A 22052-nucleotide genomic window follows, 5' to 3' on the forward strand; every position below is an offset into this window, starting at 1 on the left:
GGCTGGAAGTGTATCATATGTGAAAAATGTGTAATTCCTATAATCCGGGTTTCTGAGTTCACCGGCACATTACTTACATTCAGTCATTTAACAGAAGCTTTTATCCAACATGACAATCCAACCCATGCCCAAAGCTGTGACACAAACCATCAGGTTTCCATTAAATGGCTTACGATTGAGTGTAAGATGAATGAAGGAGTCATAATTAAGTATGAATTTAATCATGTGTACGTGCTGATGTGCGATATATGCTTCTGATCCACAGATTTAAGTTTGTACATTCATTTCAAAGGTTTCATAAACTCTAGTTAAGGGCAACCTGTTACCATTCATAACCTTTTCTCTCTTCTCTCTGTCTTTCAGTCTGCTGTAAGTGTGAGAGTCCGATAAGAAGCTGTTCCCAGAAAGCACACGCACCCTGTGGGGCTGGTGAAGGATGCAGAGCACTGATACTGTTCAGAGGAAAGAGGTGGGATGGTGTACATGAGGTGTGTGTGTGTGTGTGTGTGTGTGTGTGTGTGTGTGTGTGTGTAGTTAAAGTTTTATTTGAAAGCCTTAGCCATGAGGTTGTCACCTTGAACATTCAGTTCTGTGTTCAAACAGGTTATGGTGTCTGTGGTGAACCTCAGAAATATAGCAAAACACCACCTACATAAACACTCGTACAGGACGTGCATAAGTCTTCACTCCCATTTGAACTGTTACATATTTTGTGTGTTACAACCTGAAAATAAAATGGACTTTTTTCCTTTACTGACTACAGCCTGAGATTTTGAGGAGTGTCAGGGTGCTAATTATTTTTATTTGTATTTTTTTTTTTTTTTGGAAGCACTTCTTAAGACTCACTTATTTAGAATTGCTTTTGGTTTATAATAATAAAAAAAAAAAAAAAAACTTTTGGTTTTCTGGGTTTTGTATATTTTATTGCTATTTTATTTGCCATGTGTGTCGTTTATTTTAATGCCGTTAAGCACTTTGGTTCAACTTGGTTGTTGTTAGGCACTACATAAATATGTGTTATGTCTGCTTAGGGAAAATCCCATGCATGTAACCTATAATTAATTAAAGACACCTGACATCTAAAATGTCGTGTGAGCGGATGGAGGTCCTGTGAAGGGGTTTTAGGATAAAGGATGCTTCACAAATCTTACCTGGGAGATGTAAAAATAACTGTTTACATGTGCATTATACGTGTAATTGCAGTGTTTCTTATGAGGCAGAGCTGTGTGTGTGTGTGTGTGTGTGTGTGTGCGCGTGTGTGTGAGAAGCACCTGTAGCTCATTAGCTGTGAGCTGAAAATCCCAACATTTCCAGTGAGCCACTATTGGGCTCTTCAGCGAGATGTACACAAAAACAGGAGCTCACTATAAAACAATTTGAAGTACAACAGCAGATTAGACGAATTCTGCTTTTGATTCAATAAACAGTTCACACTGTTAAACAACATCATATCCAGTCAGGATTAATTCTAAACAAAAGCCCAGAGCACATTAGCTCTTTGTTGCTCTAAACGGTTAATCAGAAATAGATGGAGATACAAATCTCAAGCCATCAGTCTGAACTTTAACCGCAAGGAACACTAAACACAGTTAGTATATTTATAACACCTCAGTGAGCACACTAATACATCAGCTAATTCAAATCAGACAAAAGGTACCGAAGACCCGGTATTAAAATGGATTCAGGGTACCACAGTCAAGGGAAAAGGAAAGTACATCCTGCTTTAAAGTGATGGTTTTGTGTGATCCTCAGCAACTTTAATAAACAAAAAAATCACCACATCTTACTTCATTTTTCCCTAAAAGTGAGCCAACATTTAGTCAAGTCAAATCAAGTCAATACAAGAAGCTTTCATTGTCATTACAACCATATATAGCTGTTGTAGTACACGGTGAAATGAGACAATGTTTCTCCAGGATCAGGGTGCTACATAAACCAAAGACAGGGCTATAACGACTTAGTAAGTAGTCCTAGATACATAAAGTGCAACTGTGCAATCTGGTGCAAACAGTGCAGGACAAGACAGACAAGACAGTGCAGGACAAAAGACAGTGCAGACAAAAAGTACAAAAAATACAGTACACAAAAGACAATAAACAGTAAACAGAAACAGCGCCGACCGACCAGTGTAAATACTGTGTGTGAATACTGAATGTTCAAACAATATTTCGTGCAGTAACATTAGAATGAACACAGTTTCTTAGCAGCAGGTCCTTGAAATAATATATAGAATTGTGCAAAAACAGCAAATGACTGAAATATTGTATAGTATGTACAAAATGACTGAGATATTGTACAGAAACCATTATATTATTTAGAAACCAGGTGTGGAAATTCATGTAGAACAACCTTGAGGAACAAGAACCGTTTAAGAAACGTAAAATTATTCTGTAGATGTTCCTTCAGTCCACTCTTCAGACGTAGCTCACTCCATGTAGCTCTTGGGTTTTTCTTTCTATCTCTGAATATCCAACAGTCTGATCTTGATGTCAAGCGCTGAGCTGGTCACATGGATGTCATGGCTGATGTTCTTTCTTCTTGGAACGATGCTTTGCTCCAGAATACCAAACTGCCAAGCATTCTGTTTTTAGAGAGCTAGTTCATTTCTCTCTGTATTACTGTGGAAATAGAAAGGATGTACAAATATATATGGTTACAAAACCACACTTAAGTCTATACTTTAAGAGAAAGGATGATATTTAGTGTCACCCAGATGAGCATGGGCTTCTCTATTTGAGTCTGGTTTTTCTTTGACATCATTGCCTTTGGCTTCCTCATTAGAGATAAATATAAATTTAGATCTCAAAATTTTTAATTTTTATTCTGAATTGTTAGATTCCTGTAAAGCAGCTTTGAGACAAAGCACTAAATTGAATTTTAGTATTTAGGCATTGATTTATAAAATCAGGGGCATACGTTGTTTTTCCTACGACTGTAAATATAACAGAACACTAGTTCTCCAACTATTAATTTAGAAGGCATAATCGAATCGATATACATGAATCGATATACAAATACTGCATTTGTAAAAACTAGAAATCTTTTCCACTTACAGTAACCTATGTGTAACTTAGAGTACAAAAAGAAAACACATTTTAGCTTTTTAAACCTTAACATCTCTCTGTATTAGCACTTGGCGTCCACAAGACGAGTGAGGAAAAAAGACAGCTTTAGACATCTTTCCACATTCTTTGTCTCAAAATGCGGCTGCTAGGAAGAAAACAATTTACTGAGTCTCACGGACAAGGCAGAGGAAAATGTTAACATTGTGTGTGCCTGTGGTGTGCTCATGAATCCCACACCAACCCTGTGAGGGTGTGTGTGTGTGTGTGTGTGTGTGTTTTAAACACAAAGCCAATATATCTACTTCAAATCCCTAAATTCTCTACAAGTTTTTGGGTAAAACACAAATCTATGTAATTACTATTTAATTATAATAATAATACAATAATACATTTAATTTACGTAGCACTTAAGAAGCTGTTTTAGGAAGCAGTTAGAGATCAAATCAGAGTCAGGATGCTTTCAGGGCTTGGTGTATCTCAGGGTTTCTCTCATTTATTTCATCCCATTTAAACCTCAGGTGGAGTTCGGGTATAATTAACCTGTTTTACTCTCACTCTTCCGCCTCTTTCTGCCTCTTCCGCCTCTTTCCTGTTTTACTCTCACTCTTTCGCCTCACATCTCCAGGGTTGGGGGTTCGATTCCCACCTCCGCCTTGTGTGTGTGGAGTTTGCATGTTCTCCCCGTGCCTCGGGGATTTCCTCCGGGTACTCCGGTTTCCTCCCCCGGTCCAAAGACATGCATGGTAGGTTGATTGGCATCTCTGGAAAAATTGTCCATAGTGTGTGATTGTGTGAGTGAATGAGAATGTGTGTGTGTGTGCCCTGCGATGGGTTGGCACTCCATCCAGGGTGTATCCTGCCTTGATGCCCGATGACGCCTGAGAGGCACAGGCTCCCCGTGACCTGAGGTAGTTTGGATAAGCGGTAGAAAATGAATGAATGAATTAGCTAATTGTTATTAGTTTTATAAGTATTATGTGTTTTGTTTTTTTAATAACTAAAACATGGTTATTGATGGCAGATATCTGTGGTATAAGAGTAATAAAACACATCTTATGACAGCAGCTTGCTCCAAGGATTTCTTTCTTAGTTGATCAACACTTTCTGATTCCCAATTTGGAATTCATTTGTTGTCTAGAATCCTAAAACCGATTCTAATAGACGTGGATAAACACAATCCGTATGCTGAGTAATATTCATTATCATTTGATATGACACTTAAAAGAAAAACACCGATTGTACATTAATTAGCTTAGAGGATTTTGTAAAAGAAATTAATTTGACCAAATAAAAATAATCTCCAACCTCATAGCTGCAGAGCAAATGTTTAAAAACAATTTGATTGAGAGACTTTTATTACCTTAGAGCTTCATGACCTTTAACACCATTAAAGCCAAAACATTGGGGGTCACATTACTGTACATACAGTAAGTAGGAAAGCACAAGATCTATGTAATATTCTATAAATGCTCAATGCTAATGTTCACCAAGACATACTGAGAGTAGAGAGAAAGTGTGTGTTGATTTTTACAGAGAGAAACTATCATTTAAGAACAACAAGGGATTAACTGCATTAGTAAAACTATTATTATTATAGTCAGTAATCCACAGTACAGCCTTAAGCCTGTAATCGCTATTTGAGACACAGTTGGATGTGAAACGTTAATTCTGTGGGCTTGTGAAGCATAAGAGAGAACTAAACCTGAAACATGTCCATATTATTTACACCCATGGAGATGCCTGTCTGTATTCTCACTCACTCTCTCATCTTCTACCGCTTATCCGAACTACCTCGGGTCACGGGGAGCCTGTGCCTATCTCAGGCGTCATCGGGCATCAAGGCAGGATACACCCTGGACGGAGTGCCAACCCATCGCAGGGCACACGCACTCTCATTCTGTCTGTATTCTGCACCTATTTTAATTGAGTTGAAGTATTAAACTTAGCCAACATTAGTAATGGGTGTAATTTAAAAAAAATGAGGCTGGTGAAAATGGCGTGTGGAAGACAAAGCTGATTAAGCAACAACTGTGAGGCATAAAATGATTTCTGTTTTCACAGGTGCGACTAAATTAGGGTTACAGAATCCATGTTGTCCGTCTACTCACTACTTTCCTGACCTCGCTCCAGAAACCTGTTTTGGTTTGATGGTTTTGGCATCGGTGAGACGTCTGTCTATTTCAGGTGATGGTATAAAGTCTGCTGAGCAGACACGTTTGGAAATAAAGAGATCTATTCAGCGCTAAATGTTCAGCTTTCCAAAGGCTCTGGGGCAGATTTGTGGTGGGCGCGATGGAAAATTTACAATGCAAAAGCCTGTTACACTCTATAAAGCTCTGCTCCGCCTTCATCAAGAAAAGCAACAGTGTGCTTTATACGAGGTTATCTATCTATCTATCTATCTATCTATCTATCTATCTATCTATCTATCTATCTATCTATCTATCTATCTATCTATCTAATCTTTCTGTATCTCCAATGTTTCAATTACAAATTCTTTCTAATGTGCTATTCTTTCTTTAGCTCATTGACTGGGACTTGTATGGCAGACTTTAACAATAAATGAATAATAATAATAATAATAATAACAGTATAATAATAATAATAGTAACTGAATGTTTGCAATTGTGGGAAAGTCTTCAGAGGAGTTCACACTTGGTTTCCATTATGTGGTTTTCATTATGATGAAATCATAATATATTTCATATAGGGAGCCTAGTGGGCACTTCATCATGTATTCTCTACTGGAAGGGCATCCCAGAGGGCATTTAATCATGTTATATTTCATATTGGGAGCCTAGTGGGCACTTCATCATGTATAGTCAAATGGATGGGCATCCCAGAGGGCATTTATTCATGTTATATTTCATATAGGGAGCCTAGTGGGCACTTCATCATGTATTCCCTACTAGAAGGGCATCCTAGAGTGCATTTAATCATGTTATATTTCATATAGGGAACCTAGTGGGCACTTCATCATGTATTCTCTACTGGAAGGGCATCCCAGAGGGTATTTAATCATAATATATTTCATATAGGGAGCCTAGTGGGCACTTCATCATGTATTCCCTACTGGAAGGGCATCCCAGAGTGCATTTAATCATGTTATATTTCATATAGGGAGCCTAGTGGGCACTTCATCATGTATTCCCTACTAGAAGGGCATCCCAGAGGGTATTTAATCATAATATATTTCATATAGGGAGCCTAGTGGGCACTTCACCATGTATTCTCTGCTGGAAGGGCATCCCAGAGGGCATTTAATCATGTTATATTTCATATTGGGAGCCTAGTGGGCACTTCATCATGTATTCCCTACTGCAAGGGCATCCTAGAGGGCATTTAATCATGTTATATTTGATATAGGGAGTCTAGTGTGCATTTCATCATGTATTCCCTACTGGAAAGGCATCCAAGAGGGCATTTAATCATGTTATATTTCATATAGGGAGCCTAGTGGGCACTTCATCGTGTATTCTCTACTGGAAGGGCATCATAGAGGGCATTTAATCATGTTATATTTCATATAGGGAGCCTAGTGGGCACTTCATCGTGTATTCTCTACTGGAAGGGCATCATAGAGGGCATTTAATCATGTTATATTTCATATAGGGAGCGTAGTGGGCACTTCATCATGTATAGTCAAATGGAAGGGCACTCTACAGGGCACTTCTTCATGTTTCCTAGCATTTAGGGAGCCTTTAGTGCACTGCACCACATATTCTCCAATGGATGTGCACTCTACAGGACACTTCATCATATTTCCTATGTCAGGAGCCTTTAGGGTGCTGCAGCATATGAGCACTGTGGCATTATTTATCTATCTATCTATCTATCTATCTATCTATCTATCTATCTATCTATCTATTTATTTATTTATTTATCTATCTTTTTTGTAATTGTAAAATAATAACAGCAACTCTTTATCATGGCATCATGTCAGCGATGTTCCTGAAACAACCATCAGCATTTCAGTACGCTTGGTTAAAATTTGGATAAATTCTATGTCCCACAATGGAATTGAACAGAAGCCACGCCCCCCCCACGCCCCCAGTCTCGCGCACACATTTCAAACCACACTTGGTCTTGGCCGTGACGTATCCGGACGTGACACAATACTAGTATCTGGGGCTCGTGCGCTTCAAGGTTGTCTTCAATCAGCAAGCGGCGCGAGCGCAGCACGAGGACAGGGTATGTCTTAATTAATGAATTAAATAATTTAGATATTTTTTTTATCCAAACAATTTCCGAAACTTTCTCGCGTGATTATGAAACTTTGTGTGTTTTCTGAAACATATTCCCTATATAGTCTGTGTTAAGTGTGTGACATTTCAGATGTGTGTTTTGGGACAGGGCACGAGGTAGCTTTAAATCTGTGACATTGCGCACGTGGCTCTGAGTTGCGTTGCTTTATTTATTTAAAAGTTGCATTAAATGCAACCGGGGTGCAAATGAACGGTGTTAAGTTGTGAGCGTTGGTGCAGTGCAACTGAACCAGACACTTTATCTGTATAGGACATTCGTCTATAGAACACCTGACCTTGACAGTCTCCATTTATTTGTTGCTTGTTTGTTTTTTCATGCTTAATTAATTATATCTAATGACTTTGTGTTAATTAATGACTACATATAATATTTGGAGTAGTTGTTTTTTTTTTATACTGTTGATTCAATTAGACTCAAATGTGGGTCTTTGCACGTATGGGGGGGGGGGGGGGTTAAGACTGGGCTTCTGGATTTAACAAAAAGAGAATATATATATATATATATATATATATATATATATATATATATATATATATATATATATATTAATTATACATACATATAAAGGTTTTTAATACAGAACTATTGTTTAACTGTGTTTCTAATATTAATCAGTTTAGATGTGGACATGTTCGAGGGCGATCTGTAACACATCCACTGATTCCCAGCCTTCTGTTGTTTGCTATAAAAGTGGGGTTAAATTACATTTGTTCCTTAATTGGCTTCATGACCTTTAGAAGTTATGGGTGGAAGGTTTAAATTTAATCCCAGGATGCAACAAAGCCACTGCTAGAACCCCGAGCAACGGCTTTAACCTGCAACAGCTCAGCTTTATTCTTTAAATTTGGCCGAAAAGTGTCAAATGTAAATATATAATTCCAGATGTAGTTTATTGTGTGAGTCACACTAGAATGACAATCACACGCGCACACACCCACATACACACACACACACACATGATTACACAACACACAAAACAAGCCACGGATGACTCGCAACTGTATTACATCCTCAACACCTTTCTGCAGTCTTGCAGTGTGACTCTCACATGATGGGATTGGAGATGAAGTTTAATCCTCTTACAAAAAAAAAAAATCCTGGAAAATTTAAAAGAAAAGATTGCTTTCCAGATGATCTGCACAGTGTATTTCATGAAGGCATCTTTACAAAATTACTAATATTTTAAGATTTTGATTAACGTGTGCTTAGAGAGTCATTATTCCTCAGTCAGTCATGTGGTGATGTAGATATGGGTCACTTGTTAACGGACAAAAGGCATTTATGGGGCTTTTGGCTTGAGAACAAGGAACAGGCACAGAAAGAGCTGCACTACTTGTTCATTATACAGTCAGCTTGTTTGACTGGGGAACAAAAGGTGTTATAAGAGAAGCTGAATGATTTTTTTTTTTCTCAAACGGCTTCCTGATTGTGGTCACGTTACATTATTTAAAAATATTACCTGCTCTAGTTTTTACTTAGAAATGGAAGATTGTAAAAGTGACACAGTTAAGCTTTTGTACCTGTTAGGGACTGGGATATGATATGAGGAAATGCATCTTTTATTTTAAAAAAAAAAATATATATATATATATCTCATGAGGCTAGTATTTTTATTTTCACATGTATGGAGAAAATGAAGATTAATGCTGCTTTCTTTTTTTTTTTTTTTTTTTTTTGAGCATTTATCCAATCTGATCTGCCGTTCATGACTCTCCCTCCAGGGCGTAACCCAAGCTGTGTTCCTTCATGTCCCCTATCTGTCCATGCACGTACTCCTGTGCTTACAGATAATTGCTCTGCTACTACAGTATTATTTTATTGTTTTGTTTATATTTAATTCCTTTTTCCTCATTCCTCCAATGCAGCATAATTTAATTTCAGTTGCTCGGAAGGTGTGAAATGTTTTTTCACGTTAAAAAAATAAATAGAAATATCTTGTAATATTATTTGAACTGCAAATCTCCTTCTTTATTGTATTTAATTACTGTTGAGCAGTGTGAACTTTGTTATTTTTATAATGCAGTAAATCTATAATTGTTTTTAGTTTTCCCGAGTTTAGTACAAGTTTGTTATTTATAAAGAAATATTTTTCTTGCTTAATTATATTTCTTTTTTTTTTTTTTTTTGAGATCCAGAAGTGCATATACCATCATTGTTAAAAAGGTCTGTTGCTTGTTATTTAAATGTTACTAGAACGCCCTCTGGTGGCCAGGATGGTGTAATGAAAATGTTTTTGTATAAAATATAAAATGTTTTTGTTCAGCGCAGCATTTACCAAATCTGTAAATTGTTAATGGTTCAAATTTATTAAGGATTTGCAGACATTAGTAATAAGCTACAAATTCTTGTCATTTCTGCTCTTATGGATTCTCTCTCCGACGCACGGCCGATTGTTAGCCTCCTGTGTTAATGCAGTAGAAATAAAATCCAAAGCTCAAAGCTTCGAGTCAATGCACACAGAGGAGCAGAACGATTGAAAAGGAGGCTGGAGGGCAAAGTAAAAAGACATCCACTGAGATTTGTAGTGGTACTTAACACCTCGGGGTTATTTACACTTCAACCTCACAGTAGCGACCTCGGTGGAATGTCCTCCTGCTAAATCCAGCTGTAATCACAGCGCAAAGAAAGGTTAGAAAGAAGCAGACACCTACAGAGCCACCGGGTTTGGAATTTAATCCATTCTGATTAGCAAATAACAAAACCTGATTGGCTGCTTTATTTTATGATGCAGTAACACTTTTGTGTTGTTTAAGTGATTGCAATGAATCCCTCAGCCCTTATTAAAGTACACATTTACTGCTAAAAAAAAAAAAAATTCCCAGAACGATCAAGAAAAACCGTGTTCGACGTGATTGTGACTTAAAAGTGGGAAACGGTGTCGTATTGTAGCTCAGATCAGTTGTCAGAAGGTGCTGAAAATCCTGTCAGGTGCTCATTGTGACTCCTCTTTGCTCAGCTGGGTAAAATTTCCCCTGTGTGGTTGTTCATGAGGCTCTGGAGTGGAACATGATGTTATTTTAGGGAGGAACACAAAAAAGAGCATTTCTGTGGTTGTGTTATTAAGAAACATTTTTAGTTTAGTTTCAGGAGCGTTTTTAGTTGTTAGTTTGAGTAAATGGGAAGTGAAACTATGTGTTAACTGTGGATCAGATGCTACCTGGACCTTAGGCAATAATAGACTAATTAATTGTAATGGTTAAAGCCAGAAGATATTAAAATTAATCAAATAAAATTGTCGCATACGTACGAAGAACGACACGCAGTGAAATGCTTTTTACGTCTGTCCGGTATTCAAGCATAAAAAGGAATGGAATTAAGGATTAAAAATATATGTGAAAAATATGTATATACATAAATGCGTAGGGTTTTAGTGATTGTCCTTAAAGCGTCCATGTGCAGTATGGTGTGTGTATAAAGTGGCACTCACTGTGCTGTGCAAGTCCAGAGTTAAAGTGTCATAATGCAAAAAAAAAGGTGAAGATGGAGGGAAAGGTCCAGTACTAGATATTGATTAATCGATCCAGAAGGCAGACCTTTTTAAGATTCAGTTCTGTTTAACTATCAGGTCACGTGTCATTCAAAAACTTAAATATAATATTATAGGAAACATTTTTGTTCTTGTATTGAAGCTTAATAGTTTCAGTGTGTTAGTCAGATCTCTCACGGTCTAATGTCGATGGACTCGTACATGCTGGGATAAGAAAGATCTGTAATATAATATATTTTCTTTTGGTCTCTTTTCAGCCTTTCTGGAAGGCAAGATGGATCAAGCCAGGACGACAATAACAAAAATAGTAAGTCATTCTTGTTCTTCTATTATTTCATTTTATAGACTAGTAAATATTCCTGTTGAAAGGTTTGTAGTCTACACTACAAAGTCCACGGCACTGAAGGTTCTAGTTTCGGGTTTGTTGTCAGCCACAGAAAGAGAGCTTTATTAAAGAGAGCTGCTTTTATATAACAGAATTCTTGTGTGTTCCAGTTCTCCACTCCTATCCAGACCGGGTGCAGGAAAAAAAAAAACAACCTGATTACAAAAACATTTGTTTGCAAAACAATTTCCAATAGTTCTGGGTTATGAAAGATTTGTAATTGCTTAATAGAGTTAGGGGTGTTGCTCAAAAATAAAAAATTATAAACAGGTGATGATCATGTGCTTCTCAGACGGCGGTGGTTTCCAAGTCTTGAGTGCCGTATTTCCTCTAATCACAACTGACACGTCGGTGCACGATTGTGGAAGTTATTTGAATAGTAGTTTAACATTTGGGGAAAAGTTTAAGTGCAGCTTTTTGATCGAATCTTAACAAAAAAATTTATTTTAATTTGATCCATGTCCTTACAGTTCAACGGGACGGAAGGTTCCTACACGCGCTTTCTGACCCAGAACATGGAGGAAGACTCCAGCCACGTAGAGATGAAGCTGTCGACCGATACGGAGGACGAGGTCGGAGGGAACGGAGTGGCGGATCACGGAAAACACAATCACGTTCGTCCGTCCTATGTCAGTAAATCCGGCCTGTGCAATCCCAGAAACATCTGCATCGCAGCAACCGTGGCTATTCTCGCCAGCTTCCTGATCGGTAAGACGGCTAAAGGAGTGTCGTTTCTTATACAAGAACATCGGTTGGAAGTATAAGCAAGGATTTTATGCTACAATTTATTATTTTATTAATAATTCATTTATAAATTTATTTAGTAGGAAAAAAGATTCATCTAAGAATCGTACGACTTCCCTGATCCTTAAAACATGCAACGTAAACTTCTAATAATTAGAGGCATTTTTTTATTGTAGTCACCAACATCACTTTGGGCAGTGAGTCCAGGAATCATGAAATAATGTTGATATTGTGAGACAGTTCGATATTTTCACCATCTACTTTTCTGAGATATCTTAAAATACATTTCTCAAGTTACTTTAATTCATTTTTAATTGTGAAACGTTAACATGCAAGTTTTTCTCCTCCCATTTTTCATTCTTGCTACACTTTTTTTTTCTCTAGACATTAAATAAAAGTAGCATCACACTCTGCATTTTGCACCTTTACGCTTTTTGTTTTTTTTTATATATATATATATATATATATATATATATATATATATATATATATATATATATATAATTTTTTTTTTTTTTTTTATAAAATACTGAACGGTCTCTTGTCTTGAAGCTCCAGAGTCTCTGGTTTGACCCTGAGCTCAACTTGGTGCCTGTGGGATTTTTTTTGTTGTTATTGTTTGTGATGATTGGGGAAGTTGTGGCCTAATGGTTAGAGAGTCTGACTCCTAACTAGGGATGAGCAAGTACAGCGTTATCTGTATCTGTACTCGAAGTGGGTGGGGCCTATCCCAGAAGCAGGCGGGGCTTGTCTTGAAATGGGCGGGGCTTTAACCGATATGTTATTTTTAGCATGCGATTGATATGGGTTGATCAGAAATTGTTATATTTATTGCTGATTAGAAAAATATTTACAGAACAGCAGGATTGAGCTTCAGATCAATGGTTTTGATCACGATAGCAAACGAAGTTTTGCAACAATGAAAACAAAACAATGCAGTGCGATTATGAAGTAAAATGTAATGAACAACATAACTTTCTTTTTTAACTTTTAATTATTTTTTTTTTGGTTCTTTTTTATTTTTTTATTTCCACACCGTGTGTGTGTGTGTGTGTGTGTAGCTTAATAATTAATTTGTAATATTTATAATACTAGCTTACTACCTTTATGTTTTTATGAAATACAGCAAAAACGTGTCACACTCAGTGTCTGGTTACTGGTTAAAGACAGCTGAAGGTTTTAAAAAAGAAAAAAATCTCCGACAGGCAGAGACGCAATGCGAGTCGCATTCTACCGAGCAAGCACCACGTCTGAACGAACCCACGTTTACCAGAACTCTACTGGTTAGTAAGTACGTATTATTAACGTTACAACCCGAAGTAAAAAGCTGAAGAAACCCTAAACGTTAACGGAAAAGAGCCGCGAACCCGAGTGACTGAGGGAGAGACAGAGAGCTGTTGTGTGTGTGACTGTGAGTGAGCAGAGCGAGACACAGCAACACCATACATCTGTATGTGTGTAGGGGAGGGGCGCTGTGACTAGCCTATCACTGTAGGGGAGGGGCGCTGTGACTAGCCTATCACTGTAGGGGAGGGGCGCTGTGACTAGCCTATCACTGTAGGGGAGGGGCGCTGTGACTAGCCTATCACTGTAGGGGAGGGGCGCTGTGACTAGCCTATCACTGTAGGGGAGGGGCGCTGTGACTAGCCTATCACTGTAGGGGAGGGGCGCTGTGACTAGCCTATCACTGTAGGGGAGGGGCGCTGTGACTAGCCTATCACAGAACGCTGACACAATCAGATACCCAATGATGATTTTCATTCAATCCGAGCACAGATATTGACTCGTATTACTCGTATAATACTCGTACTCTGCAGAAGTGCTTTATCCGTACCGGATACCCGTTTCAGCCGAGTATCCGGCTCATCTCTAATCCTAACCCTAAGGTTGTGGGTTCGAGTCTCGGGTCAGCCACGACTGTGGTGCCCTTGAGCGAGGATGGGTTAAATCCAGAGAATGAATTCTGAGTATGGGTCACCGTACTTAGCTGTATGTCATGTTACTATTGCTTTACATTTGCAGGAGCTTTTAAAAAAAACCTTTTAAAGTTTTTCAGTCCTGGATGAAACGCACATGGACCCTGTGTGGGTTTCTATCGGTTTCTGGTGATTAAAGAAATAAACATTTATTTTGTAATGCTCTTGATTTCCAGGAATTCTGATTGGCTCTAGTGTGAATAAAAAGACGTCCAGTGAGGTTTCGGGCTCCTGCAGGATTCCCGCTTCTTCTCCCTCTTCCGCTGACGACGAGACGATTCCGATAGAGACGGTTCCCTCTCTTGACTGGAACGACATCACGTCTTTGTTTAAACGCAAACTGACCACAAGTGATATCGACAGGAGCTTCAGGTAAATCCGCCAGCACGCTGATGTCCCTTTTATGCGCCATTTAAAGGCTTTTCCGTGGCCATTAGTGCTGTGACGAGAGCTCTGAATTTTCAGGGAATTCTCCAGTGAAGATCATCAAGCAGGATCCGCCGGAGATGAGAACCTTGCCAGTAAAGTGTTGAAAAAATTCAAGGATTATGGCATGGAGCCTTGGCTCGATACACATTTTGTGAAGGTCCAGGGTCTTCCTAAAGGTGGCACAAACCAGGTGACGTTCCGTAACAAAACGTTTTTCGAACCCGGGTATTTGTCCTACAGTGCGACGACAAGAGCTCAGGTGAGGTTTCGACTTTTTTTTCCTTCGATCTTTCTAATTTTACGCAATACGAAGAGCTCGCGTTACGGATTTTCTATCACAGGGTGCGGTTTTGTACGCGTATTACGGACGAGACGATGACTTGAGACTTCTGCAAGACTCCGGTATTGACATGAACGGCAGGGTCCTCTTGGTCCGGGCTGGAAAAATTAGTTATGCTGAGAAGGTTGGTGATTTTATTTAGTTGAACTATTTAGTACGAGTTTGATTTGTCTGAAACTTACAGTGAGGTTTGTTTGTATTTAAAAACGACAGGTGAACGCAGCCGTCAAGGTGAACGCAAGCGCGGTGCTGATCTACCCCGACCCTGCTGACTACAAGTTTGATGAAAACACTCCCTTGTTTGGCCACGTAAGTCCACAAAATACTGAAAAAAATGTCTCACAAATAAACTGTGTATTTCTACTACGGCAGTGTTGAATTTTCAGTTCTTGTTGGTCAGAAGGTGCTGATTTTTCTTCTCTAACAGTCTCCAGTGTTTGCTGTAAAGTCTATCGGCACAGGAAGTTCTTTAGTCTTTAGTCAGAACTTCCTGTGAGAAGGTGAATATTTTTGCCTTATTAACTGTATATAACTGCTGTAATGTAATGAGTGTTGGAAGGAAGGAAGGAGTCTCCAGTATTAGTGCTTTGTAATAGTCTGCTATGGAACGTACTGAAGACAAGGGAGATCATACCAGAAGGTATCAAACCTTGTTGGTGGATACTAACTGGGAGAAGTGGATCTAGTTTGGTGGTTACTGGTTCTGAGGTCTTCATTCAAGGATAGATTTTTCTCCTTGCTCAGGTTCATCTTGGTTCCGGTGATCCGTACACTCCGGGTTTCCCATCATTCAACCACACACAGTTTCCTCCGTCGAAATCCTCAGGCTTGCCGAGCATCCCAGCCCAGACCATCAGACCCAGTACAGCTGCAGCCATCATGAGGTAAAGCATGTGAAATCAAACCAGATTTTTAACCTTCCAACGGTTTTATTTCTGAAAGATACAGAATAATTTCTGATGTTCAGGGAAATGGGAGGTCGCGGTCCACCTCGTGGATGGGCTGATGGAGGTCTACAAGAGTACAAGCTCGGTGATATTAACGACGTCGTCTCCCTGGAGATGAAAAACGTTCTCACAGAGATACAAATCCATAACGTATTTGGAGTCATTAAGGGTTTAATCGATCCTGGTATGTCACGTCATGTCACTACATACAGTTCCTGGTTCTGTATTTAGTGTTAATCCATCTTTAATCCTGATCTTGTGGTGTAGATCGGTATGTGGTGATCGGCGCTCAGAGAGATGCCTGGGGTCCTGGATTTGCAACGTCTACTGTTGGCACGAGCTTGTTGCTCGAGATAGCCAGAGTTATTACCAGCATGATACATGAAGGTGAGCGTTTAATCGAAACGCGACTCTCTCAATATGATTTTTCTTTATTTCCTAAACTTCTAACGTAACTGATTTTCTACTAAAGATGGATTCAAGCCCAGGCGGAGCATAGTGTTCGCCAGCTGGAGCGCCGGAGAATACGGGGCTGTTGGTGCCACCGAGTGGCTGGAGGTTAGAAAAAGCTTTAATCTGTTTGCTCCGTATTAAAGTGACAAGCACATGGTTCTGCCGCAGCAGAGCCGAACCCTGATTGGTCAGAAGGTGTTTCAGTAACTTTCATCGTCGTTCCGGCTGTAAGAAAATCGCAGGTTTATATTAACCCGGACGTTCTAACGTGTTGTCGTTACTATGGTAACAGACTAATAATAAAGATTGTATTGTTATTACAGTGTTAATGTATAATGATTACAGTAATGAGACGATTTCATTTATTAGGCCTTTTTTGGAAGGAGGCTCCTGTAACCTAAGTTTGTAGTTTCTCAGTAACATGACAAGCTTTTCTTCTTCCTCCATTCCTGTCTATTCTTTTCTTCCTTTCCTTTCCTCTCCTTTCTTTTTCCCTTTCATCTCCTTTCCTTTCTTTTCCTTTCCTTCTCTTCCTTTCTTTTCCTTTCTCTTTTCCTTTCCTCTCCTTTCCTTTCTCTTTTTCTCTCCTTTCTTCTCCTTTCTTTTCCCTTTTCCTTTCCTCTCATTTCTTTTCCTTTCCTTTTCCCTCTCCTCTCCTCTCCTCTCCTCTCCTTTCCTCTCCTTTCCTTTCCTTTCCTCTAACTTTCTTGTCTTTTCCTTTATTTTCTCCTTTTTTCTTTCCTTTCTTCCTTTCCTTTCCTTTTCTTTTCTTTCAATATTTTTTACTTTTGAATTCTTACCAAATGCTCCACAACTTTACATTTTCCTGAACTCCAGAGTGGTTTATTACTTGCATGTGTATATTATTATTATTATTATTATTATTATTATTATTATTATTATTAATGTTGTTTTTTTTGCCCACAGGGTTATTTACCTTCTTTGAACATGAAAGCTTACTCGTACATTAGCCTGGATGCAGTAGTCACAGGTGATTAGTCCATCTTCAGCTGTACCATAAAGCATGACGTGACATAAACCACATATTAAACGTCTCTCGTTTCTTTACAGGTTCGTCTTTTTTTAAAGCGAGCGCAAGCCCACTGATGAACGACCTGATCCAGAGTACTCTAAAAGAGGTGTCTTCACCCGCCTACTCCAGCAGGACTTTATTTGCACAGTTTGCTGGATCTAACTGGGAGACGTCTGTGTACGTGCTACAGACCTTTAGCCAAATGATTACGGTTCTTAAAATCGGACGCATCACGTTCCGTAGTTTATATGTCATGTGAATCATGGATTTTTTTTTTTTCACAGGCTGGAGCCGATGAGGATGGACGACGCCGCTTATCCGTTCCTGGCTTTCTCCGGCATCCCGTCGGTCTCTTTCCGATTCACTCAGGTGAGAAAACCGAGTCTGATTTTAATATCAGCAGCTTTGAGAATGTCTCATTAGGCATCAAGGTCAGCCTGAAGGCTTCACCATGATGACATGAGTTCGGATTAAGAAAATAACTGGCTTTTGTTTTGCAGATTGATCAATACCCGTTCTTTGGCACCTTGCTGGACACCAGGGACAATCTGGAGAGAAGAGTACAGAACGTACCTGCGTTGGTCAAGGCTGCAGGCGAGATGGCGGGTCAGATGGCTCTTCGGCTTGTACACGATCATCTGCTGAGACTCAACACGGAAAAGTACCTCAAGCTCCTGTACATCCAAGTGAACAAAATCAATAAGGAAGTGATGACTCTGCAAAGGGTAAGTCTCACAGGGCTGCACTGCATGAACGACCCACGGAAGTCACAGGGAATAGAGCATGTCGCAGTTTTACAGAAATACTAGGTTTCTTTTTAATCAATCAAACAGGAAGCTTAAATGCTAACGCGAAGCATTTTTCGCTATGTTTAGCTCCGACCGCTTTGGATTTCAAGGTGAAATTCTAGCAAAGATCATGACATAGTCATCAGTTATGTCTCGCAAAACCAGCATGTTTTTCCCTTTGACTTTTAACTCCAGTTCCTGTCCACTGTTGCACTCTATAACTGTTATAATACAGCTCATGAATCTCACTGATTTTATTTAATTAATTAATTTATTTATTTCAGAATGGTCGTCTTCCAAAGACCCTGCAGATGAAGTGGTTCATGTCAGCCATTGGTTCCTACGGCCGTGCCTCCAGAAGCCTCTTCAGCACCATCCAGAACAGCGACCTTGATGATCTGGAGCAGTGCCGCATCATCAACGACCGGATCATGGGGGTAAATTTAAAGCTTTCAACAAATCGGTTCAAACAAACAGTCGCCATATTAGGTGAGGACTTGCTGGCTAAGATCGATGCGGTATGAACAGGCTGTTGCCATAGTGATAGGAACGTATATGTAATCAGATCAGGAAATGTTCCTCCGTCATCACATCATCGTCAAAGCATAGAAGAGCGATGACGTACTCTGTACAAGTTTATTAAAAAGAAATAAACGATTGGATCTGCGATTATTCGTCACAGAGATCAGTGAAGCAAAAAGATGGCGATTTGGTCCTAGTGACTTTTAAGCCACGTTCACACCGCAAGTCTTAATGCTCAATTCGGATATTTTACTCAGATCTGATTTTTTTGTTTGGCTGTTCACATTACCTTTTAAAATGTGGCCTATATCAGATACCAGTGTGAACTGTTTGCTGATTCGAACTGACCCGCATGCGCAAAGAATAACAACGACGTCACACGCAGCACGCCGTTGAGCTAAAGTTGGCGAGGTTATGGAGGAAGTAAGCATTTTCGCTTTTCTTTCTAAATGTCTGTGTAATGGCAGCACAGAGACGCAGTGTTTTGAAAATTTTCAGATGTCGAGTGCAACTTTTGATTATTTGATCCATTTTGTAGGCGTAGTCACGTTTGTGTGCGAACTCGCCAGCGCATAATTGTGACGGATGTCGATGTAGATTGACGTAAAAGTCACATAAAATCCGCCTCGGCTGTTCACACTGCGGCCACATTGGAAAAAATCAGATTTGGGTCTGATTCAGGACCACATATGGAAGTGGTCTGAATCTGATTTGAAAAAATCAGATCTGGGCAAGATTTGAGTGTTCACACGACTCCTGAAGAAGTCTGACCTGGTCACTTGACCCCAAAAAAATCAGATTTGGGCCACTTTTACCTGCAGTGTGAACGTGGGATGAGGCTCTATGATGGGAATGAAAGCCTTAAATGAGAATTTCTCCCTTTTGGAAAAACATTTTGTTCCTTCGTTAAGTGTTCCGAGACACTGAACACGGTTTATAAAAAAAGCTGTTGTGGTTTTGCTTGTGTGATGAATGAGTTAGTTTGTTGTGTTGTCCTGTTCGGTAACATGCTCGCAGTTTAATTTCAATACGATACACGCTGTAGTGCTCCTGAGATCACTGCTCTGGTGAACAGATGTTCACTGTGAACAGGAAAATATGCAGTCAGAGATGATGGAGGGGAAAAAACCATCACTTCATACACATGCTCTTAAGTGTGTGTGTGTGTGTGTGTGTGTGTGTGTGTGTGTGTGTGTGTGTGTGTGTGTGTGTGAAATGTGAAGTGAAATATTCTTAAATAAACAAATGGATAATTATTTTTAAATACGTCTGTACGTGAAGACGTAGCTGGAGATGCATGAAAACGTCAGTGTGATCATGGCTTGTGTTTTTTCTGTATCTACAGGTGGAAAGGGATCTGCTGTCTCCTTACGCGTCTCCACGGAACACACCGTTCAGACACATCTTGCATGGCTCTGGATCGTGCACACTACAAGACGTGCTCACACAGCTGACGGCGATCAGAGAAGGTTCGGCGAAGGCTGACGTCGACCTGCTGAAGAACCAGTTTGCTCTGACCACCTGGACCATCCAGAGCTGTGCCAATGCACTCGCAGGCAACGTGTGGGACCTGGACAATGACCTTTAGGTGAAATTTCACTCTGATCTCAGACAAGCTTCAGATTCAAACTCCAGAAAACTCCCCTTTGCATAGTGAATTGTGCTCCGCCGGTCCATTATGATGCCTTAAAGTCACTCTGTGCTACATTTCAATCGGAAGCTTGCTGGAAGAAACAAGCGCTCGTCCGTTTTATTGATCCAGAGCAAGCAAACATCACCAAATGTTACTGTAAATTAAACAATCATCAGGTTTTGGGGTTGAAATGTAGAACAGCGTCATAAGATAAATATTCTCTCTAAAATAATTAAAAAAAAATCAGCAGTCATAAAAAAAAATAAATAAATAAAAAAAAAAGAGGGAAAAATGCCTAAAGACAAACTTGGTGCTTGATGAACATGGAGTTCTGATTTGTTAAATATTACCACGTGGTATTTTTTCCTGAACAAATACAGCAAAATAAAGGTCAAGCCACAAAATGTTTATCTCTATCTATATTTTAAAAAAAAATGAAAAAACATGGGTTCTAGTTTACTCTTGGAAAATTCTCTGTTTTTGTTACTTGATTGGAGCTAAACATGTTCAGAAACCCTTGAATTTCAAAGCTGGCGTTCAGTTCATGCTTAACCCAAAGCATCAAACCTCTTGGTGTTCAGCAGTCCCAAGTCGGTCAGGTCCTAGAACTGACTGCGAGAGAACAAAAATTAATATATATATTACATACAAAAAAATAAACTAAATTCCAAAGCTGTTACACGACGATCTGATGAGCCGAACGCCAGCTTAACGATGTGGCACTAAGATCTCTATTTATATTTATTTATTTATCAGTGACAGGGTTCACTATAAATAGCATTTTGTACCACTTTTTTAAAGAAATGTATAATTATCGGAAGCAGTGCCTTTCATAATTATGACAGTTATACTGTCGAAATGACAAAAGCAGCATCTGCTACGAAGGTAAACGTTTCCGGAAAACATCAACAACAACATCAACAAGCGAACGTCACGACCAGGGACCGTCACATTGCACGGTTCAGTGCTGGGTCACACACTCGAATGTTGTCATTATATCCAGTGTTTATTTTTGACTATTATCGGGAGCAGCGTCTTCCATAATGTGAAGTCAATGGTAGTTTTTGCCTACCGGTGTGTTGATATCGAGAGCAGGGCCTCTCATATTTCACTGTATGGTGTATGTTAATTATCGGGAACAGTGTTTCTCATAATGTTGTACATATTCTCTGCATGAACAGTGCAGTCAGCTTGCTAAAAAAAAAATGATGTCAGATGCTTTTTCTTTTCTATCATGTGATTTTGGAAATAGTGACAAATGAGATCAATCATACAAGCTTATAGAAATAAATCTACATTCATGATGTGCAAATTGGTAGAATTCTGTAAAATGTATAAAATGCCTTTTTTTTTTTCTTCTTTTTTCTTGCGTGATTGGTTTTTTCCTTCTTCTTGTTTGTGCCTTCTGATCTCACAAGCTTAATATAATTTCCCCAGATTTCTTTTCTTACATATTCAGTGGTAAATATTACAATCTGTTCAGAATGTGTTTTTTTTTTTTTTTTTTTTATTCAAACACCTTTTAAGTGGTGCAATGAAACTGATGCTGGAATATTATTTCATGCAGTTAAACATCCTTTTTATTTCAGCTGAATCCAAAAAAAAAAAAAAAAAAAAAAGACACTGCAGATTTTCGTGAGATTAAATGTAGTTGCTTACTTTGTCAGTTGTCAACATGTTTGTCTTCAGCAATGTCAAGCGCAATAAACTGTTTAATGCAATAAATATGTACACCTCGTTCAAGCGTCTCGGCGTAAATGCTTTCGACTATTTATGAAACGGAAAATTGACAGATTGATATTACAAATGAGCGCTATGCATGTTGAGCAGTGTAAAAAAAATATTTTGATGCAGTTGATGCAGCAAAAAAAAAATAAAAAATTCTGAAATTCAAACCAAAAAAGCTTTAAACTTCAATACTGATAATACTTTTAATTTTGTCTTAAATAAATTTGCTTTCAGAATAATATTCACGGACCTCGGA

General features: G+C 38.9%; 1 protein-coding gene and 1 long non-coding RNA gene across 2 annotated transcripts; both read left to right on the forward strand.

Annotated features, from left to right (window-relative positions):
- The first annotated feature begins 284 nt into the window (after positions 1-284).
- LOC132844589 (uncharacterized) lies at positions 285-745 on the forward strand. Its single transcript, XR_009648356.1, has 2 exons — positions 285-469; positions 604-745. It is a non-coding gene; the product is annotated as an uncharacterized LOC132844589 (long non-coding RNA).
- Positions 746-7160: 6415 nt separating this feature from the next.
- tfr1a (transferrin receptor 1a) lies at positions 7161-21805 on the forward strand. Its single transcript, XM_060868126.1, has 17 exons — positions 7161-7256; positions 11076-11125; positions 11674-11911; positions 14100-14295; positions 14389-14611; positions 14694-14816; positions 14906-15001; positions 15437-15576; positions 15660-15823; positions 15907-16026; positions 16112-16197; positions 17020-17083; positions 17164-17302; positions 17410-17494; positions 17626-17850; positions 18198-18350; positions 19781-21805. The coding sequence occupies exons 2-17, from the start codon at positions 11093-11095 to the stop codon at positions 20021-20023; spliced, it is 2328 nt and encodes a 775-aa protein (XP_060724109.1). The 5' UTR covers positions 7161-7256; positions 11076-11092; the 3' UTR covers positions 20024-21805.
- Positions 21806-22052: the final 247 nt, after the last annotated feature.

The sequence above is a fragment of the Tachysurus vachellii genome, chromosome 1, assembly GCF_030014155.1.
Source record: "Tachysurus vachellii isolate PV-2020 chromosome 1, HZAU_Pvac_v1, whole genome shotgun sequence".
In the NCBI taxonomy this organism is placed as follows: domain Eukaryota; kingdom Metazoa; phylum Chordata; class Actinopteri; order Siluriformes; family Bagridae; genus Tachysurus; species Tachysurus vachellii.